This window comes from Drosophila ficusphila, unplaced genomic scaffold (genome assembly GCF_018152265.1).
Source record: "Drosophila ficusphila isolate 14025-0441.05 unplaced genomic scaffold, ASM1815226v1 contig_436, whole genome shotgun sequence".
In the NCBI taxonomy this organism is placed as follows: domain Eukaryota; kingdom Metazoa; phylum Arthropoda; class Insecta; order Diptera; family Drosophilidae; genus Drosophila; species Drosophila ficusphila.
In genome coordinates, this window is record NW_025064352.1 from 127,831 (window position 1) to 144,446 (window position 16,616).

Genomic DNA, 16,616 nt, shown 5'->3' on the forward strand with positions numbered 1-16,616 from the left:
ATTAGACGCTCTTGCAATTCGAAATAGATTACAAAAACAAACAATTTTGGATAAAATAAAATTAATATTTTATTTTTTAAAACTTACAGATTAATTTATACCATTTTTTTTATCAACATTCTTTTTTTAATTGTTTCTATCAAGACTTTTTAAAATAGAAGAACACGTTTGTAAAAAAACACCCGTTGCAAGAGTATAGAAATATTTGGAAAAACAACTTGATCTCATTTCGTGTGATTTTCTGAGTTCGGTAGACCAAACACTTTTGTTCTGTTCCGATAATTTCAGTTTTTTTGGCTGGAATTAGTTTTCAATTTCAATATTCAGTTTTAATTTTCTGCACTGGAGGTTTTACGACAGCAAACTCGTTCAATTGCCGCCCTCAAGAGGAAATCTCAACTCAAGGTGAGTGAACTAGTGCCCCCACACGGAAAAAATTTTTAAGGATACATTTTTATATTGAACCAATTTTATTTACTTGGGCGAAGAGAGTTTTATCCTTTATAAATGCAATTAAATTTGCAAGCAACTGGTTAACTTCCGTAAATATTTTTCCTTTAAATAATATATACATTTTTTTATAATTTTTCTAAATAAAAAGTATTTTTTTTTTGGTTTAATAATAGTAGAACGGGTTGGGATGATAAGGATTATTATCTAGTTGCTGGTCCTCTGCCATTGTTTGCATAGTGGCCTTTGACCCTTTGTCCAGGTGGGTCCTCATTCTCAATCTCATTCCCATTCTCGTCGGAATTTGCATTCCCATCATGGTCCTGTCGATGACTCTTCAGTGCCCACTTGTGCCAGTTTCTCGATTACCAAGCTTTTCGATGCAGAGGGTTGTATTGGCGAAGGGGAGAAGGTCGCACAGTACAGAGAGACTTCTCCTCTTTTTCCTGTTTCTGTGCAAGCTGAAGTTTTCCCACTCGCAACTTGTGTTTGATTAATTTAATTTAAGCGTGGAGAGGTCAATAAAAGAGTAACTAAACGGGGGAAGACTTAAGGCTTGACAAATATAATTGAAACAAGATGATTAATTACTTTTTAGATTGTGGCACTAGGCGGCTTAAACAAATTTAAAATTTAAGAATAATCTCTTGGATTTCTTTATTGGCATGAACACATTTCCAAACGAATATTTTCATCTATTCTGGCCTGCCATTTCTCTAAATGTTTGGAATAGAAATAATAAAAATAATAATTTTTCTTAACATTCGTAGAATGCAAATTAAAAGGAAACAGGTTTCAACGGAAAGTAAACACTTTAAAAATAACAAGCTGCCATACTTTTCTTCAATATAAGAAATTTATATGATTCTTTTCAAAACTTTTCGATACCTCATAAAATGGGCAGACACTCTCCAGAAGGAAGGAATATAAATAATCACTTAAAAAAGGAGAAGTAATTATTCCTTGCTAAAAAAAATGTTACTTTATGAGCAGGTTTCATTCTAAACAATAAGTTTTGGGTTTTTCGACGCTCGTGCATTACTGGAAAAATTGAACCGTAAAAACGAGTTAACCTACTTTCAGGTGGGCAATGGTGTGTGTTCTCGCGGGCATTAGTGTTTGTGTGTAGGGTGCATACAGCTGCATTTGAGTTGTTCCATGCAAATAAACAAACAAACAGAAACACAAATACGAACGCAAAGGCGAACACATGCAAGAAATTTGATTCATTTGCATGTTGCACCCCCAACAAAAGCTGGTACACAAACACAGATACTATACACAGATAGACTTACACACACAAAAGCACACACCCCGGTGCACACAAGTGTAACTCTAACAATCCTCGTCGAAGTACTGTGGAGGTCAAAAACAGGATACTAGAATGTATCGCGAACTCAAATATGGTTAAAGGTGATTTTTGGTTGAGAGCATTTATTTTTCGTTTTTGATCCATGACTAATTTTTAATTGGGTAAAATAATCTTAAATAAATATTTTTAAAATTGTTGTTACTTTTATTGCATATTTGCAGTCTGTTCTTATTGTGTCTTTGGTAATTTTTGGTTCAACAAGATGATAATGTTTATTATCCGAATAATTTCTTTATGTATTTAAATATTTTATATATTATTCTAATTTAGTCTTACCACTCTTGTATTGCCCACATTTGTATAAAACTGAGGGGAAGGACGATGGGTGGTGGACGGTTAAACAGCTTTTAAGCACAAACAAAGCCCCCAAGCGAAAGGGGTGAAAGCGGAAGGAAAGGGTTGAGAGAAGAGGGCTGAAGGGTGAGAAGTGAGGGGTGTTGGGAGGTGTCTTGGGGTCACCGCAGGCGAGTGCAGTGCCCTCAATTAGAAGGCGTCCAAGGACAGCGGCGAACAGCTGCAGCAACAACACGAATGGCAACAACAGCTGCTCGCTAAGTTGGCCTTTAATTGCTGACAACACGGCGTATACGTAATGCCGACCTGCATTTCCCCAGGAAAACGTTGTGCTGTGCCTTACTCACATTGAGTTTTGATTTGTACGGCTGCACCCCTGCACTTTGAACTGTTTCTCAAGCAGTCGGCGCTTGGCCTTCTCCGAAAAATTGTGGGTGAATGGGGTGAAAAGTGTTTCCAGTAGTTGGCGTTGCCTTGGCTGACATCCTTTGGCATCCTCAGCCCCATCTTCAGACTCAAGTTACTGCCGCAAACAAAAACAAAACGTGAAACAAAGTTGTAACGCCTCAAAAGCGGAGAGGATTCTTTTGATACACCCTACCTTAGAACTATATGTACAAATGGGAGACGAATCTTTGTCCAGTACTTCAAAGCTCATCATATAATGAGCTTATCAAAAAAGGACACGTAATCAGTAGAAATGTTTACAAAAATGGTTCGTACATGATGCAAACTTTTGTTCCTTCTCCTATGTTAAAAAAAGTTTTATTAGATTAATTAGTATAACTTTAGGAGCTTTAAAACCATACTTACATATATTTAAGATAATATACTCGTAAACCATTGAGAGTTCCATTTTATGGAGTGTTTGTTACGTTTTCTTGATATGTTTTCGACTGCTGTTGCTCCTGGTGATGATGTTGTTTTTGTTGTTATTGTTGCTTTTTGTCCTCGACGTTGTCTTTGCCTGCGGAATCTCCCAAGGACACGCACTATGTGTGTGTGGAGCCACAAGTCGTTGGCGTTTGCTGCCCGCCGCAAGGACACTTGAGGCATGCATGTCAGATTTATACCACCCACTGCCAACATTCGTCCCGCCACTCTTCCTGCCCCTGGTGCTCCTGCAGCCTCCCAAGGATCAGCTGCCGGATGTGAGAGCAGCCTTCGGAGGAAGTGAAGCGACAAACCTGAACCTGAAACTAGCAAGAAAAATCATATAGAATGTTTAGAATGTTGTTCTCAACAGAAACTTATGATAATTATTTATTACTAATTTTACTATATTTATTTATTACTAAGTTTTTGCATATAATCCTTAATGGATTTTTTATTCAACTGTTTACATTTTTTAAAAGAAGAAACATTCTTTATTTTCTTTGTGTATTTTGCTGGTATTTTATATTCCTATCGCCGGTGTGTGGGTGGCTTCAAGTTTTGTGGCTGCTTGTTTGGTCAGTCATGAAGGCAACAACAAGTTCTGCAGACCCAGCCGCATGCCACCCACTTTGAACCCCCCTTTCACCTTAACCCCCCGATGTTGTTACTTGCAATCTTGACATTTAATTATCTGCTGTTGGCTGCAGCTTCCACTGTGTGTCAAGGTCCTCGGTTTGTTTTCGGCGGATGGCAGGAAACGCACCCGCTGAGGTGATCTGCTGCCAAGGTCCAATTTGTGCAGGAAATTTGACAAAATGTTCAAGGCGGAATTTATCAAATTGGGAGCTGGGTGAAATTTTCGATTATTGGTTCGGAAAGATTAAATTGAACTTTAATTTATAATTTTTGGTTAAAAACTCACTAATTTACAAATGTATTCAATATCTATTAATGTCTGTTTTTTATAACATTTAAACAACTTTTACTGAAATTGTTCGGTAAATAATTGTTAATTGTTAAATTAACTTCTCGTTTAAAAAAAATATATTGCTTTCATCGTTTTAATATCGCTCGCGGCATTACTAACTATCTAATTGCTATCTGCTTGCTCTTTATATCTCCTTTTCAGTTGTCGAAATGGAGCGATGCAAAAGCCGGCGAAGAAGGCGAAGGTAAGCCATTTATCTCAAAGAAAGTCCGATTACATATCAAAATTACGTATACGCAGTGTTATATACACTAAAATGAAGACAAAGTTGTATTTGAGTCAATGCTTTGGGGGAACAAATTTGATTTATTACAAGCCATGAAAATCTGCTAGAAAATATGTAATAACTAGATTTTTGTGAGCGTGTGTAAAACAAGTTCATTACTCGGAATTGCTGCTTTAAAAATTTATTTGTGTGAAAAAACTTTGGATCTTCGTGGGCCAAAGTAAAGTATTTATTAGCAACAACTTAAGTTGCAGTTGTCTGAGTTTTCAGGTCAATCAATAGCATTCCGATGGGTCCTGCCTGTGATTAGTAAGCCAGCCGTGAAAAAAAATGGCTGTGGGTGTGTGTGGATATTTGGTTGTGTGTGTGCTTCCTGCTCGTATGCAATATGGCGGCACTGCCAACGCCATTTTACTTGACTTACAGCATGGGTTACGGCTGGCTGTTCACGACCTACGACAACCTGAAGGAAAGTTGCCTAGGTTATGTCCTGCGCAGACTCACACCAAGGCACTCTAATGAATACGTTAACATACGTACATACGTGTGTTGGTGATGTGTGTATGTGTCCTGTAAGTGCAATCAATGAAAGTTCAACGCACGCGAAGGGAAAAAAGCGGCTTTGCTGGGAACTTTTTTGGCAGATTATTTTAAAGTCGTAAAATACTTTATTTCAATGGTTGATGGGTAAGAATTTACATGCAATTATTTATAGGATATTGTTAACCTATTACAATTTAACTCGCATGGAAAATTGTAACTGTTTCAATTGTTTCTATTACAAATTAAACAAAAGCAAAAACAATTTAATTTTTTATTAAATTATAAAAGTTTTTCCCGGTTTTTAAAATGTAAAACCTTTTTAAAATAAACAACTTGAAATTTTTAAGGTGGTTGGGTTCGATGTTTGTTTGTCTGCCGGTGCAACCAATGTCATTTGAAATTAAATGCCAAAAAATGACAACATATCGAACCAGCACACATGCACCCATTGCATTGCTTTTTATTATGAAACAAACAAAAAAGCATGGCAGGCAATAACTGACCCAGATTTCAGATGCCACCCTGCAACCCACCGCATATCGCGTATACGCCGCGTGTTTGTGTTTGGCTTTACTGTTTCCTCCCATTTTTTTTCATTTTTTTGTGCTTGCATTTTGCGCTTGAAAATTATTATTTTATATCCCAGCCATGATAACGATAACGATTATAACCCAAGGCTATCAAAAATCAGTGCAAATACATTTTAATGGCAATTTGATGATTTCCAGTGAGCTGTTGCCTTGACAACATCCCTCTGTTTGTGTGTGTGTATGTGAGTGTGTGTGTGGGTCCTGTTCAAGGTCGAATTGGGTGGAAAACAACTGGATTATCTTTGCTAGAGATTTGTTCGGTTAGCAATAAGTGAAGGCAATGGCTGTTACTGATGTTTTCTTTGGACCTTTTGAACTTTTGCTTATGCTATAATTTGTGTTATTTCTTTCTCATTTAGACGACGGAAAAAAGTTGCATTTCGTGAGTCCGGCTCGCCGGAAATCGGTGCTGGCCCCCATCCTCAACAAGATCAAGAATGGCGCTGATGCGGCGGACAGTGCCGAGAAGAAACTGGGCAGCGAGAGCAGCGGCAGTGGCCACATTGCGGTGCAGATTGAGCCGGCCAGGCGGGTCAAGGTGGGTTCAACAAGGATCTGCATGAATTTAAGAATAACTAATTGGCATCCTTATCTATCCACTTTAGCGTCATAGCATCCACGGCATGATGGAGGAAGAGAACACGATCCGGCCGCATCAGGAGATCCGCCAGCTGACGCTGGAGGAGAAGAAGTTCCTGCTGGCGGTGGAGAGGGGCGATATGGCCGGCACTCGCAGGATGTTGCAGAAGGCCCAGGACACGGAGTACATCAATGTGAATTGCGTGGATCCATTGGGCCGAACGGCCTTGCTAATGGCCATTGACAACGAGAATCTCGAGATGGTGGAGCTGCTAATAAACTACAATGTGGACACGAAGGATGCCCTGTTGCATTCCATTTCGGAGGAGTTTGTTGAGGCTGTGGAAGTGCTGCTGGACCACGAAAATGTCACCTTCCACAGTGAGGGTAATCATGTGAGTTGTGGATATATTCTTATCATATATTTGTGAACTCCTATCATGTTTTCTTATCCAAGAGCTGGGAATCTGCCTCCGAGGATACATCAACGTTTACGCCAGACATAACGCCCTTGATCCTGGCGGCTCACCGCGACAACTATGAGATAATCAAGATACTGCTGGATCGGGGAGCCGTGCTGCCCATGCCGCATGATGTGCGATGCGGCTGCGATGAGTGCGTTCAGTCCCGCCAGGAGGACTCGCTCAGGCACTCCAGATCGCGCATCAATGCCTATCGAGCGCTGGCCAGTCCCAGTTTGATAGCACTCTCCTCCAAGGACCCCATACTAACGGCCTTCGAGTTGTCCTGGGAGCTGCGACGGCTCAGTTTTCTGGAGCACGAATTTAAGGTGGGTTCTGAAACCCTTTTGTATTTATATTTTATTTTTACTTTACCGGTAGAATGAGTACCAGGAGCTGCGAAAGCAGTGCCAGGACTTTGCCACCGCCCTGCTGGACCACACTCGCACCTCTCACGAGCTGGAGATCCTGCTCAACCACGATCCCACCGGACCGGTCTACGAGCACGGTGAAAGGATGCATTTAAATCGCCTAAAACTAGCCATCAAACTGCGCCAGAAAAAGGTTAGTTATATTCCAAACATTCTGTATATAATATAATCGTAATTAAGGACGAATTTGTTTTACTTTCTAGTTCGTGGCACATTCGAATGTGCAGCAGCTGCTGGCGAGCATTTGGTACGAAGGTTTACCCGGTTTTCGGAGGAAGAACATGGCCTTGCAGGCGGTGGACATTATCCGCATCGGAATCATGTTCCCCATCTTCTCGCTGGCCTACATCCTGGCACCCTATTCAAGTATTGGCCAAACGATGCGCAAGCCGTTTATCAAGTTCATCTGCCACAGCGCCTCCTACTTTACCTTTTTATGTGAGTAGATCCAACATAGAATGTATTTTCTTTAGTAGTACATAGATTCAATTTCTACTGAATTCTACTCTAACTTTTGTGAGCCTTTCCAGTCCTTCTGATGCTGGCTTCTCAGAGGATAGAGACCTTCATCGGCGGCTGGTTTTTTGCGGACTCCTCTGGAATGCTGAACACGGTGGAGGAACTGCCCACAAAGCGAGGAGCCAAGCCGACCTTTATTGAATGGCTAATCCTGGCCTGGGTCAGTGGTCTCATCTGGAGCGAGGTGAAGCAGCTGTGGGATGTGGGTCTGCAGGAGTACCTCAACGACATGTGGAATGTGATCGACTTTGTGACAAACTCCCTTTACGTAGCCACTGTGGCTCTGCGGGTGGTTTCATTTTTTCAGGTAAGAACAAGGCTATTGTATGTAGTAAAAAATAGTATTTATTTCTTTTTGTTTAGGTCCAAAAAGAGATGATATACAACTCGCATGCCACGGATCTGCCGCGAGAGCGATGGGACGCCATGGATCCGATGTTGATATCGGAGGGCTTATTCAGTGCGGCGAACATTTTCAGTAGCCTCAAGCTGGTTTATATATTCTCGGTGAATCCGCATCTGGGGCCACTGCAGGTGTCGCTGTCCCGGATGGTGATGGACATCATGAAGTTCTTCTTTTTATATGTCCTGGTCCTTTTCGCTTTTGGAAGTGGTCTCAACCAGTTGCTGTGGTTAGTAAATGTTTTAAAAAATATCCAAAGCTCCTCTTGGTTTTAAGTAATTTGAAGAACACAAAACTAGACACAAGATTTGTTAATTTGTATTAAATATAATTTTTATATTTTTTAGGTATTATGCGGATCTGGAGAAGAAGCGTTGCCCCGAGGTTTCTCCCATGAGTGCTCTCCTAAACATGAATGGCACTAATGACCCAAATGCTTGTATTGTATGGCGCAGGTTTTCTAAGTAAGTCATGCATTTCCTTATATAAACTAATTAGTAACTTATCTGATGTTCCCTTAGTTTATTTGAGACCACCCAAACACTTTTCTGGGCTGTCTTTGGCCTGATTGATTTGGACAGTTTCGAGTTGGATGGCATCAAGATCTTCACCAGATTCTGGGGCATGCTGATGTTTGGAACCTACTCTGTTATAAATATTGTTGTGCTGCTTAACCTGCTCATTGCCATGATGAATCATTCGTATCAACTGATTTCGGTAAGATTTTTAAAATACGTCTTATTAATATTTCAAGTACCTAAAGTATTTATTTGATCTTCTAAGGAACGTGCTGATGTGGAGTGGAAGTTTGCTCGGTCAAAGCTGTGGATTAGCTACTTCGAGGAGGGCGGAACCTGTCCACCACCATTTAATATTATACCCACTCCGAAATCAATTTGGTATAACCATTTAGGGCTTTTTGATTAAATGACACTAAATGAATTCCACATATTTTCTTTGGTAGTTACGCCTTTAAATGGATGCGTCGCATCTTCTGCAGCGGATCCTCTGCTGCTCGAAGGGAACATCTCAAGACAATAAGAGTGAGTAACACACTTTTTTTTGCGGCAAATACATAAATATATCATTACATATATATAGCATATATATACACCTTCTGCAAGAGTATAAAACTCACGAATTCAGTAGTAAATTTGAGTTTTTGGGTCTTCTTTGAAAGTAACTTTACCTATCCTGCAATCCTTTGCAGCGAAAGGCTCAACAGGCCAGCGATCGGGACTTCAAGTATCAGCAGATAATGCGAAATCTGGTGAGGCGTTATGTAACTGTGGAACAGCGAAAGGCCGAATCCCAAGGCGTAACCGAGGACGATGTCAACGAGATCAAGCAGGACATATCCGCCTTCCGGTGCGAGTTGGTGGAAATACTCAAGAACAGTGGCATGGACACTAATGTCACCGCTGGTCAGGGTGGTGGTAAGCGGATATAAATCGCTTGGGATTACTAACAAACCTCTATTTGAATGGGTTTTCTATCTGCCCACAGGAGGTGGTGGCAAGAAAAACCGCCAGAAGGAGCGTCGCCTGATGAAGGGTTTCAATATCGCACCGCCTGGATCCACGGGATCGCTGGCACCCGTGGCCGAGTTCTCCACCTCGCTGGACAACTATGACAACCAGCACGAGATCCTGAGTTCCACATTGTCCACTCTTTTTACTCCCAACTTCATGCACAAGCGCCAGCATAGTCAGGCGGGAAGTGGGGGCGGTGGATCGGAGTCACCGACCACGCCCACCCAGGGAAATCCCGGTGCAACAATGGGCTCCAATGGTCTGGTTACCAAGTACAACAAGTCCGCCCTGAAGCCGTACAATAAGCGCATTGCGGGTCACAAAAAAAGATGGGGTAGGTATTTCATATATAGCAAAGATTTTAGAAGTATTGATAATCTTCCTGTAAAGAAGCATTTTAACTTTAAATATCTTTATTTTGTTAGGTACTTTAATTGAAGCCGCCAAGGTTGGCAACGTCAGCAAAATGCTGGGACGCTCGAAGTCTGAGGACTCGGTGTGCAACTCCTCGCACACAGCCACTCCGGTTCATGGTCAAATGCGGGTCACCTATGCCCAGAACTCGACCCAGCAGGGCTATGGTTACCATGGAGAGGCCAGTTCCACGGGAACATCTACATCCACATCCACATCCACACCAACTCCCACGATTTCGGTGGCCAGCAATTCGCCAGCAGCCCATGTGGGAGTAGGATCGCACTTCTTTCATACAACGAGCGGTAAGTTAGAATTTAATATTTATATATAATTTAATTCTTATTTAATACTTATTTATTTAATATTTATTTAATATTTATTTATTACACAGGTCTTACAGCCATCGCCGCGCTGAAACGCAAACGCAAAAAGTTCTCATCGAGCAAGAATATTTGCCCAGTAACCGAATCCGTGGCAGCGGCAAATGCTGCTGAAATACTAAACGACAAGGCGAGTTCTTTATAGATTATTTGTGGTAATAAACTAATTAATGTATTTTGTGTGCCAGACCCTGAAGCGTGTGTCCAGTTATCCGGCAGCCGAGGCCGGAGTGCAGCACAAGGATCCGGCCCAGCTGGTGAAACCTCGCCGGCACGAGCAAACCCAGAGCCAACACGACTCGGTGGAGACCAACTCGACCTTCACGCTGTCCATCGATCCATCCAACACGTCTGTGAACTCCAGGGAGCCGCTGATCAGCACCAGTTGCGTTTCGACAACGGGAGCCATTGGCTGAGGGAATTTTCGGGGGTTGAGTGGGGCAGAAATACCAAAGATTAGGCAGAGAATATTTCCGCAAGCTGGAAATGGCCAGAGATATCAATGATAAAGCAGCTAAACTATTTAGATGGCGCACCTGAAGCATACACATAGATACTATATACAGATACACATTGTTGACATTTTTGATATGAAGACATAACTAACTAAGAAAGCTACAACCAACACAGCCTAGATCTTAAATTACCTCACCACGTTAAGATATAGAGACCATTGAACGAATTAGCACACAAACTCAATAACTGTTAATGAAAACACCTAAAAATAATATTTTCCATACCTCAACATAACATTTTATAATTATTTGAAATTCTTTAGCCTACAATCTTCTACCTTTCACGAAACTATCGAATCTACTTTAAACAAAAAAACAAAAACATTTAATGAGTTGTTGTCCTAAACTTTTCATTAAATTCTTAGTTATGTTCGTCCGATTTTAAAAAGCTTCAATATTTTTATATTTCACCTGAACCACAAAGCACACATATCATGCAAGCGCTTTATAGAGAAACCTTTTACACCAAAAACAAAATATCAACTTGATGTCAAGTTGGAAATATAGATCCAGTAAAGTCCTTTACCAAATACAAATACTAAACTATCCCATATCGATGTTGAACGTTGCCTTAGCATGAAACATATTTTTTATACACATAAGTTTTGGATGAACATTGAATTACTGAAACGTACTGTAGCCGTAACGAGGGAAGCGCTGTGTATTTCTTGAATTGAGAGAATGGATTTTAAAACCAAGGATTTGTTGTTGTTCCAGCAAGCAAGCAAGTAAGCAGAAAAGCAAAGCAACGCTAAGCAAACGCAAAGCAAAATAAGTAAATAAATCAAAGATAACACAATTTTATACACCGATTTTAACCAACACGACAAACAATAATCGAATCGCATATATAAAGAATACAAGGATATGAATAATCGAAATTTTTAGATGATTTTTTGCGTTAATGTAGACAAATACCCACACAAATACGGAATATCAACGAAAACAATAACAAGGAATATCATATAGCATTTTATATAAAACAATTATTTTGGAGTAGCAAAACTTTGACTTGCACTTGTGCAACACTTTTTGCTGCTGCCAGAAAAATAGAAGCAAACTATGGAGGCAAAAGGAATACCAAATACAATGTTAGACTAATATAAAAATTGTTATTTGCACGGAAACATAAACTAATAAAATATATCGAAACGGATTTTGACTAAACTTGTTTTGAGCATAACTAACATTTTAAGAAGCTAGCTTTGGCGAGCCGAAGCTTATCGGCAAAACCCATTTTTTGGAAAATTGAAAAAGGGTTATATCCTAAAAAAAATTGCAAAAAAATCGACCAAAAATTAAACAATTATCTAATGATATCTTATATATTCTTGTGTAACCTTATTATTATTCGTACTGTGCCCACCTTTATAACAAAGACTTTACTTTTATTATTTGTATATCGCATTTATTTTAAATGTTTCATATATATTTTGCAAATAAATTTTATAAGTTGTAAACATAGAAACATACATAATTTCCATTTATTTATCATTTGATTCCGATTTAAGTTTGTTTATTTATTTATATATATATATATATATATATATAATTTTTTTAATTTGCATCAAGCAAATGTTTATGCTTTACATGAACAAACATTTGTTTTATTTCGTGTATTTTTTTGGATTTTTGTAGTTTTTTAGATAAGATTCCGTTTTGTATAATTCACATTAAATGCTATGGAAAGAAACAATTACATTTAGTTTAATTTATTTAATTAGAAAAATAATAATAATTGGAATATAAATCACTTTGCCTAGTTGGGGCTGCTATCGCCACTTGGGACAGCCTGCGAAAAGAGTCGGGTCGAATTTGTTTAGTTGGTTATGAAATGCAACAGTTGGATTGCCAGCGGATATAGCAGCCCCAACTGGGGTTGCCTTGGTTTTCTCGATTCTGCTTGTCGTTTATAATATGTTTATAATAAATTGTGTAATAATTCGTATAAAAAGGTTGTGAGAATGAAAGAAGCGTCTGCTGTTTTACATATATCTATGTTTTGTATATATATATTTATATATCTGCGTAGATTGGAGCGATCGGGGAAACAATTATACAGCACTGAATACTTGTAGCTAGTAGTCTAATAAATTCATACTTTTCGTTTAATTATTCGTTCTGCATTTGCCCTCCGCCCCATTCACAATTCGGTTACTCTTTTAGCTACTTAGGAGTGTCTTTAGTTGGTTCAATTTGTTGACCAGCTATCTACAATCGTTTTGTTTGTTGTTGGAATACACTTTACAAAAAGTCTTGTAAAAAAATCATTCGCCATGGGCGGGACCACGCCCCACTGGCTAGTTCTACACATAATATACACGAATTTAACATACCCGCCGGGAGGACAAATGCTTGGGAGCCACAAATTAACAGCTTGAAAAGCAATTCGGAACAGGTGATCCATTAGGTTCTGCTGAAAGGCTTACGAATCGTTCGCTGGCTGCTCTTTTGTTTATAGCACATATGGAGATTAGACTTTCGTTTTGTGACAACAAATATTATAAGTAAATACCATTATTAACATTTAGCTGTGTGAATGTTTGCTGTTGCGGTTTTGTGTACATTTAATACAATTATGGGGGATCTGCCTTCTCCTCATCTCATCTCATTCCATCCCTTTACCTCACTTCTATTCTTATTTCGTTTCGCTATTTTTGATTTCCTGTTCTGCTTGTTTTGTTTGATTTAAAATTAGACAATATACAGTTTGATTTTGTTACGGTATACATATAAAAAATACATAGTTACAACTAATGGTTTAAATCACTTCTTTGAGACATAAAGTGTTTCCTTTTTGTTTTCAACTTCAACGCCTGTCGTTTGCCTGCAAATTTCTATTTTCTTTAATATCCCGCCTTTACTTCATTTTTAGCCCCTCAACATGTTGACAAGCATGGCGACCAGGAAAGTGCCCACTAGGAAGGAGACCACAATGCAGACGGCCTTTTGTTGGTCACTCAGACGCCTCCGGTTGGAGTACAGTGAAGTCAGCTTGCCGACGATCCGCCTGAGTCCGCCCGCCTGGGCCAAACTGGAGGAGATGGCCGCCGCCGTTGAGGGGCTGGAACTCGAGGAGCTGATGCCCATTCCGGTGTGCGGATGGTGGGCGTGGTGCATGTGATGCGAGTGGTGCATGTGGTGCTGATGCTGATGGTGCGCGTCCGTGGATCCGGCCATTCCACCGGCTCCTCCGCCGACGCCGCCGCACGTCTGATGGTGATGGTGATGATGATGATGATGGTGATGCAGGGGATCTGCGCACGCATTGAAACCGGACAGCTCCTGCTGCAGTCGCCCGATGGCCACGGGATCGGCGCCGACTCCACTCGCTCCACTGATGGCCGACGCACTCACCGACCGCATGTGCAGGCCATTGGTCGATCCACTGCCGGCGGACAGTTTCCGGCTGCTCCTCTGGTGGTGAGTGGCGGCCACCGCCGGCGGTGCCGTCGAGCCGTGCAGGTGGTGGTGGCAGGTCGCCGAGCTGGGGTCCAGGTCACTGGGCACCTGATAGCGCAACGGACTCGACGGCTGACCGTATAGAAGCTCTCCGCCCGACGCTATCCGCACGGGACACACGCGGAACTGGTAGCAAGTGCCTGCGGCCAGGTCAATGGGGAACTTGGTCTCCGGGCCGCGGTACAGTTGCCTGTAGTCCTGGTTGGCCAAATTAACTGGGGCACCGTTCGAACTGCCACTGGAACTGCTGCTTCGTCCTTTGGGCGAAAGGGACTCACCTTCCAAGTCCGCCGCGCCCAGGACAGCGTATTGCAGCTCGTACTCGACGCGATCGTGGAAGGAGTTCTTCGAGTGCTGCCACTCCAGAGTGAGTTGCATGCCCAGCTGGCCGGGCAGCTCCATCAGGCAGACGCTACCCTCTTGGACAACTCGCGGCGGCTTGATGTTCGCCGGCAGCGTGGCCGAGGTCTCGAACACGTACTCCTCGGAGTAGTCGCCATCGCCGGCGCGATCCGTGTGGGCGTAGATCCGGAAGGTATAGCTGCTGCGCTCCTGCAGCTTGTGCACCTTGCACATGCAGTTCGTTCCGGAGTAGACGGCCTGGAACTGCTTCGCCCGGGCGACATACATCTCCACAAAGTACTTGGTGAAGTCACCGCCATTGCCGGAGGGATTGGCGCTGGTTGGCTTGCCAGTTCCGTTCTCGCCCCACTTCAGCTTGATGTAGTTGTGCCCGGCGCCGCTGCACTCGAGACGGGGTGGCGCCGGCGGAGCCGGCTGGGTGGTCAGCTTGGCATAGGCACTGAAGGCTCCGGCTCCAATGGCATTTACCGCCTGCACACGGAACTTGTAGCCGGTTTCCGGCATTAGACCATTGACCGTATAACGTGTACAGGCATCCGGAGTGGCGATGGTCCGCTCGCCGTACTCAATGTTGTAGGAGCAGATGGGCGAGCCGTGGGCAGCCGGCTGCGTCCAGTTGAGGGTCACCGCCTGGGCGGTGAACTCGTAGCCCTGCATCTGCGGAGCGCCTGGCACCGCGGCCGGTGTGCATACGCTTATCACGTCGGAGGAACTTCCTGTGCCGGCCGAGTTGCTCGCCTGGACGCGGAAATGGTAGCGGGTGTAGGGCGTGAGGTTTCTCAATTCCGCGCACGTCTGCGGTCCCTGGTAGCAGTTGTGGAACTCGGAGCTGGACGGTTCCTTGTCTTCCTGCTCGGTGTCGTCTTCCCTCCGCTCCTGGCTGGCACTCTTCAGCGTGTAACTGGTCACCGGGGCTCCGTTCTCCTGCAGCGGCGGCTGCCAACTGACACCCAAATGGGTGGCCGACTTGACCAGCACACGCAGCTCCTCGGGAGCTCCGGGCGCAGCAGCTGCGGCCGTGAATCTCATCCACTGGGACCAGTTGCCGGCTCCGATGCGGTTGATGGCCCTCACCTGCGCCTCGTACATGCCGCCTGGGACTAGGTCCTGCGCCACAAAGTACGCCTGCTTGCCTCGGTACACCAGCTGCGGTGGCTGAACCTGCTCCAGTCGTCGCATCTGGGCTTCGAACTCCAAAACGGGAGCTCCGCCATTGTACTCCGGATGCTGGAGCTTCAGGAGGGCGGCGTACGGCGAGGGTGCGTCACTGCAGTGCGGCGGTGGCGGGGCAGACGGCGGTATCGCCTCCGTGGTAACGTGTCCAATGTCCGAGTAGGGACTCTGACCCGCCGGACCTTCGCAACAGGTTCGCAGGGCGTAGGTGGTGCCCGGCTGGAGTCGTTCGCACATGGCCTCTGTCTCGGCCCCACTGTAGATCCTCTCGAACGCCGGACCAGCGGCACTTAGCTCCAAGTGATAGCGAAGGATCTCGGCACCGCCAGCATCGCTGGGTGCATCCCATCGAGCCTTGAATTGAGTGCCGTGAATCTTTCCCTTGGCATGGGGCTTGCCCGGTCGGCCGGGACGTTCCGCCAAGGTGCGATAGCTAACTTCGGGAGACCAGGGCGATAGGCCCGCTTCGTTCTCGGATCTCAGACGGAATTGATAGCTGCTGGCCCGCCGCAATTGCAGGCACTCCGTTTGCAGCTCGGTACCCTTGTAGGTATTCAGGTAGCCATGGCCCGACTCGGCATCCTGCAGCTGCAGCAGGAAGTCTCCATCCTGTGCCCTTCGCTCCCAGCCCAGTTTCAGGGAGCTCGAGGTTCTGTCGAGGAGTTGAGGAGGTTTTGGCACTGGTGGAGGATTTCCGGAGGTGCTGTAGCTGGCCACCGGAGAGTAGGGACTCTGCCCCGCTTCATTAACCGCTGCCAAACGGAAACTGTACACCGTGGTGGGTTGCAGTTTGCCAATGACATAGTGCTTGGTCTTGATCTTGGCCAGCTCGACAAACTTTTGCGCTTGGCCCGCCATCCTGCCCTCATCGTATTCCAACAGATAGTGCAGTATGCTGGCCCCGTTCGCTGCCGGAGCAGACCAACGAAGGTTTATGGAGCTCTTGGTCCGGGAAAACAGTTTGGGAGGCAACGGCTGATCCGGTTCACAGGCTGGAGTGCGGAACTCCGTGGGTTCGCTTACGGTTCCCTCGAGTTTTTGT

The 16,616-nt window shown here is 43.7% G+C and overlaps 2 protein-coding genes across 4 annotated transcripts in view; one reads left to right on the forward strand and one right to left on the reverse strand.

Annotated features, from left to right (window-relative positions):
• Positions 1-365: 365 nt before the first annotated feature.
• Positions 366-11,732, forward strand: LOC108098284 (transient receptor potential-gamma protein). Of its 3 annotated transcripts, none has more exons than XM_017201091.2 (18): positions 366-405; positions 4,122-4,164; positions 5,699-5,877; positions 5,945-6,313; positions 6,376-6,708; positions 6,761-6,943; positions 7,014-7,248; positions 7,341-7,636; positions 7,693-7,961; positions 8,080-8,196; positions 8,254-8,449; positions 8,516-8,631; positions 8,697-8,775; positions 8,943-9,168; positions 9,239-9,598; positions 9,690-9,983; positions 10,073-10,191; positions 10,250-11,732. In XM_017201091.2, the coding sequence occupies exons 4-18, from the start codon at positions 5,963-5,965 to the stop codon at positions 10,475-10,477; spliced, it is 3,402 nt and encodes a 1,133-aa protein (XP_017056580.1). In that variant the 5' UTR covers positions 366-405; positions 4,122-4,164; positions 5,699-5,877; positions 5,945-5,962; the 3' UTR covers positions 10,478-11,732. The 3 variants fall into 3 exon arrangements, with proteins under 3 accessions (XP_017056580.1, XP_017056579.1, XP_017056578.1); XM_017201090.2 differs by having other exon boundaries at positions 8,949-9,168; XM_017201089.2 differs by lacking the exons at positions 366-405; positions 4,122-4,164 and having other exon boundaries at positions 5,805-5,877; positions 9,242-9,598.
• Positions 11,733-11,962: 230 nt separating this feature from the next.
• The window catches only part of LOC108098203 (fibronectin type-III domain-containing protein 3A), a 115,392-nt gene continuing 110,738 nt past the window's right edge, over positions 11,963-16,616 (reverse strand). The window contains 1 exon segment of the mRNA XM_043208396.1: positions 11,963-16,614. Coding sequence (XP_043064331.1) covers positions 13,448-16,614 — 3,167 coding nt within the window. The 3' untranslated portion in view covers positions 11,963-13,447.

Coding starts and splice junctions, on each gene's coding strand:
- LOC108098284 (XM_017201091.2), top strand. CDS start 5,963: ATGATGGAGGAAGAGAACACGATCCGGCCGCATCAGGAGATCCGCCAG. Junction 8,450..8,515: donor ATTCGTATCAACTGATTTCG/GTAAGATTTTTA, acceptor TGATCTTCTAAG/GAACGTGCTGATGTGGAGTG. Junction 9,599..9,689: donor GGGTCACAAAAAAAGATGGG/GTAGGTATTTCA, acceptor TTATTTTGTTAG/GTACTTTAATTGAAGCCGCC.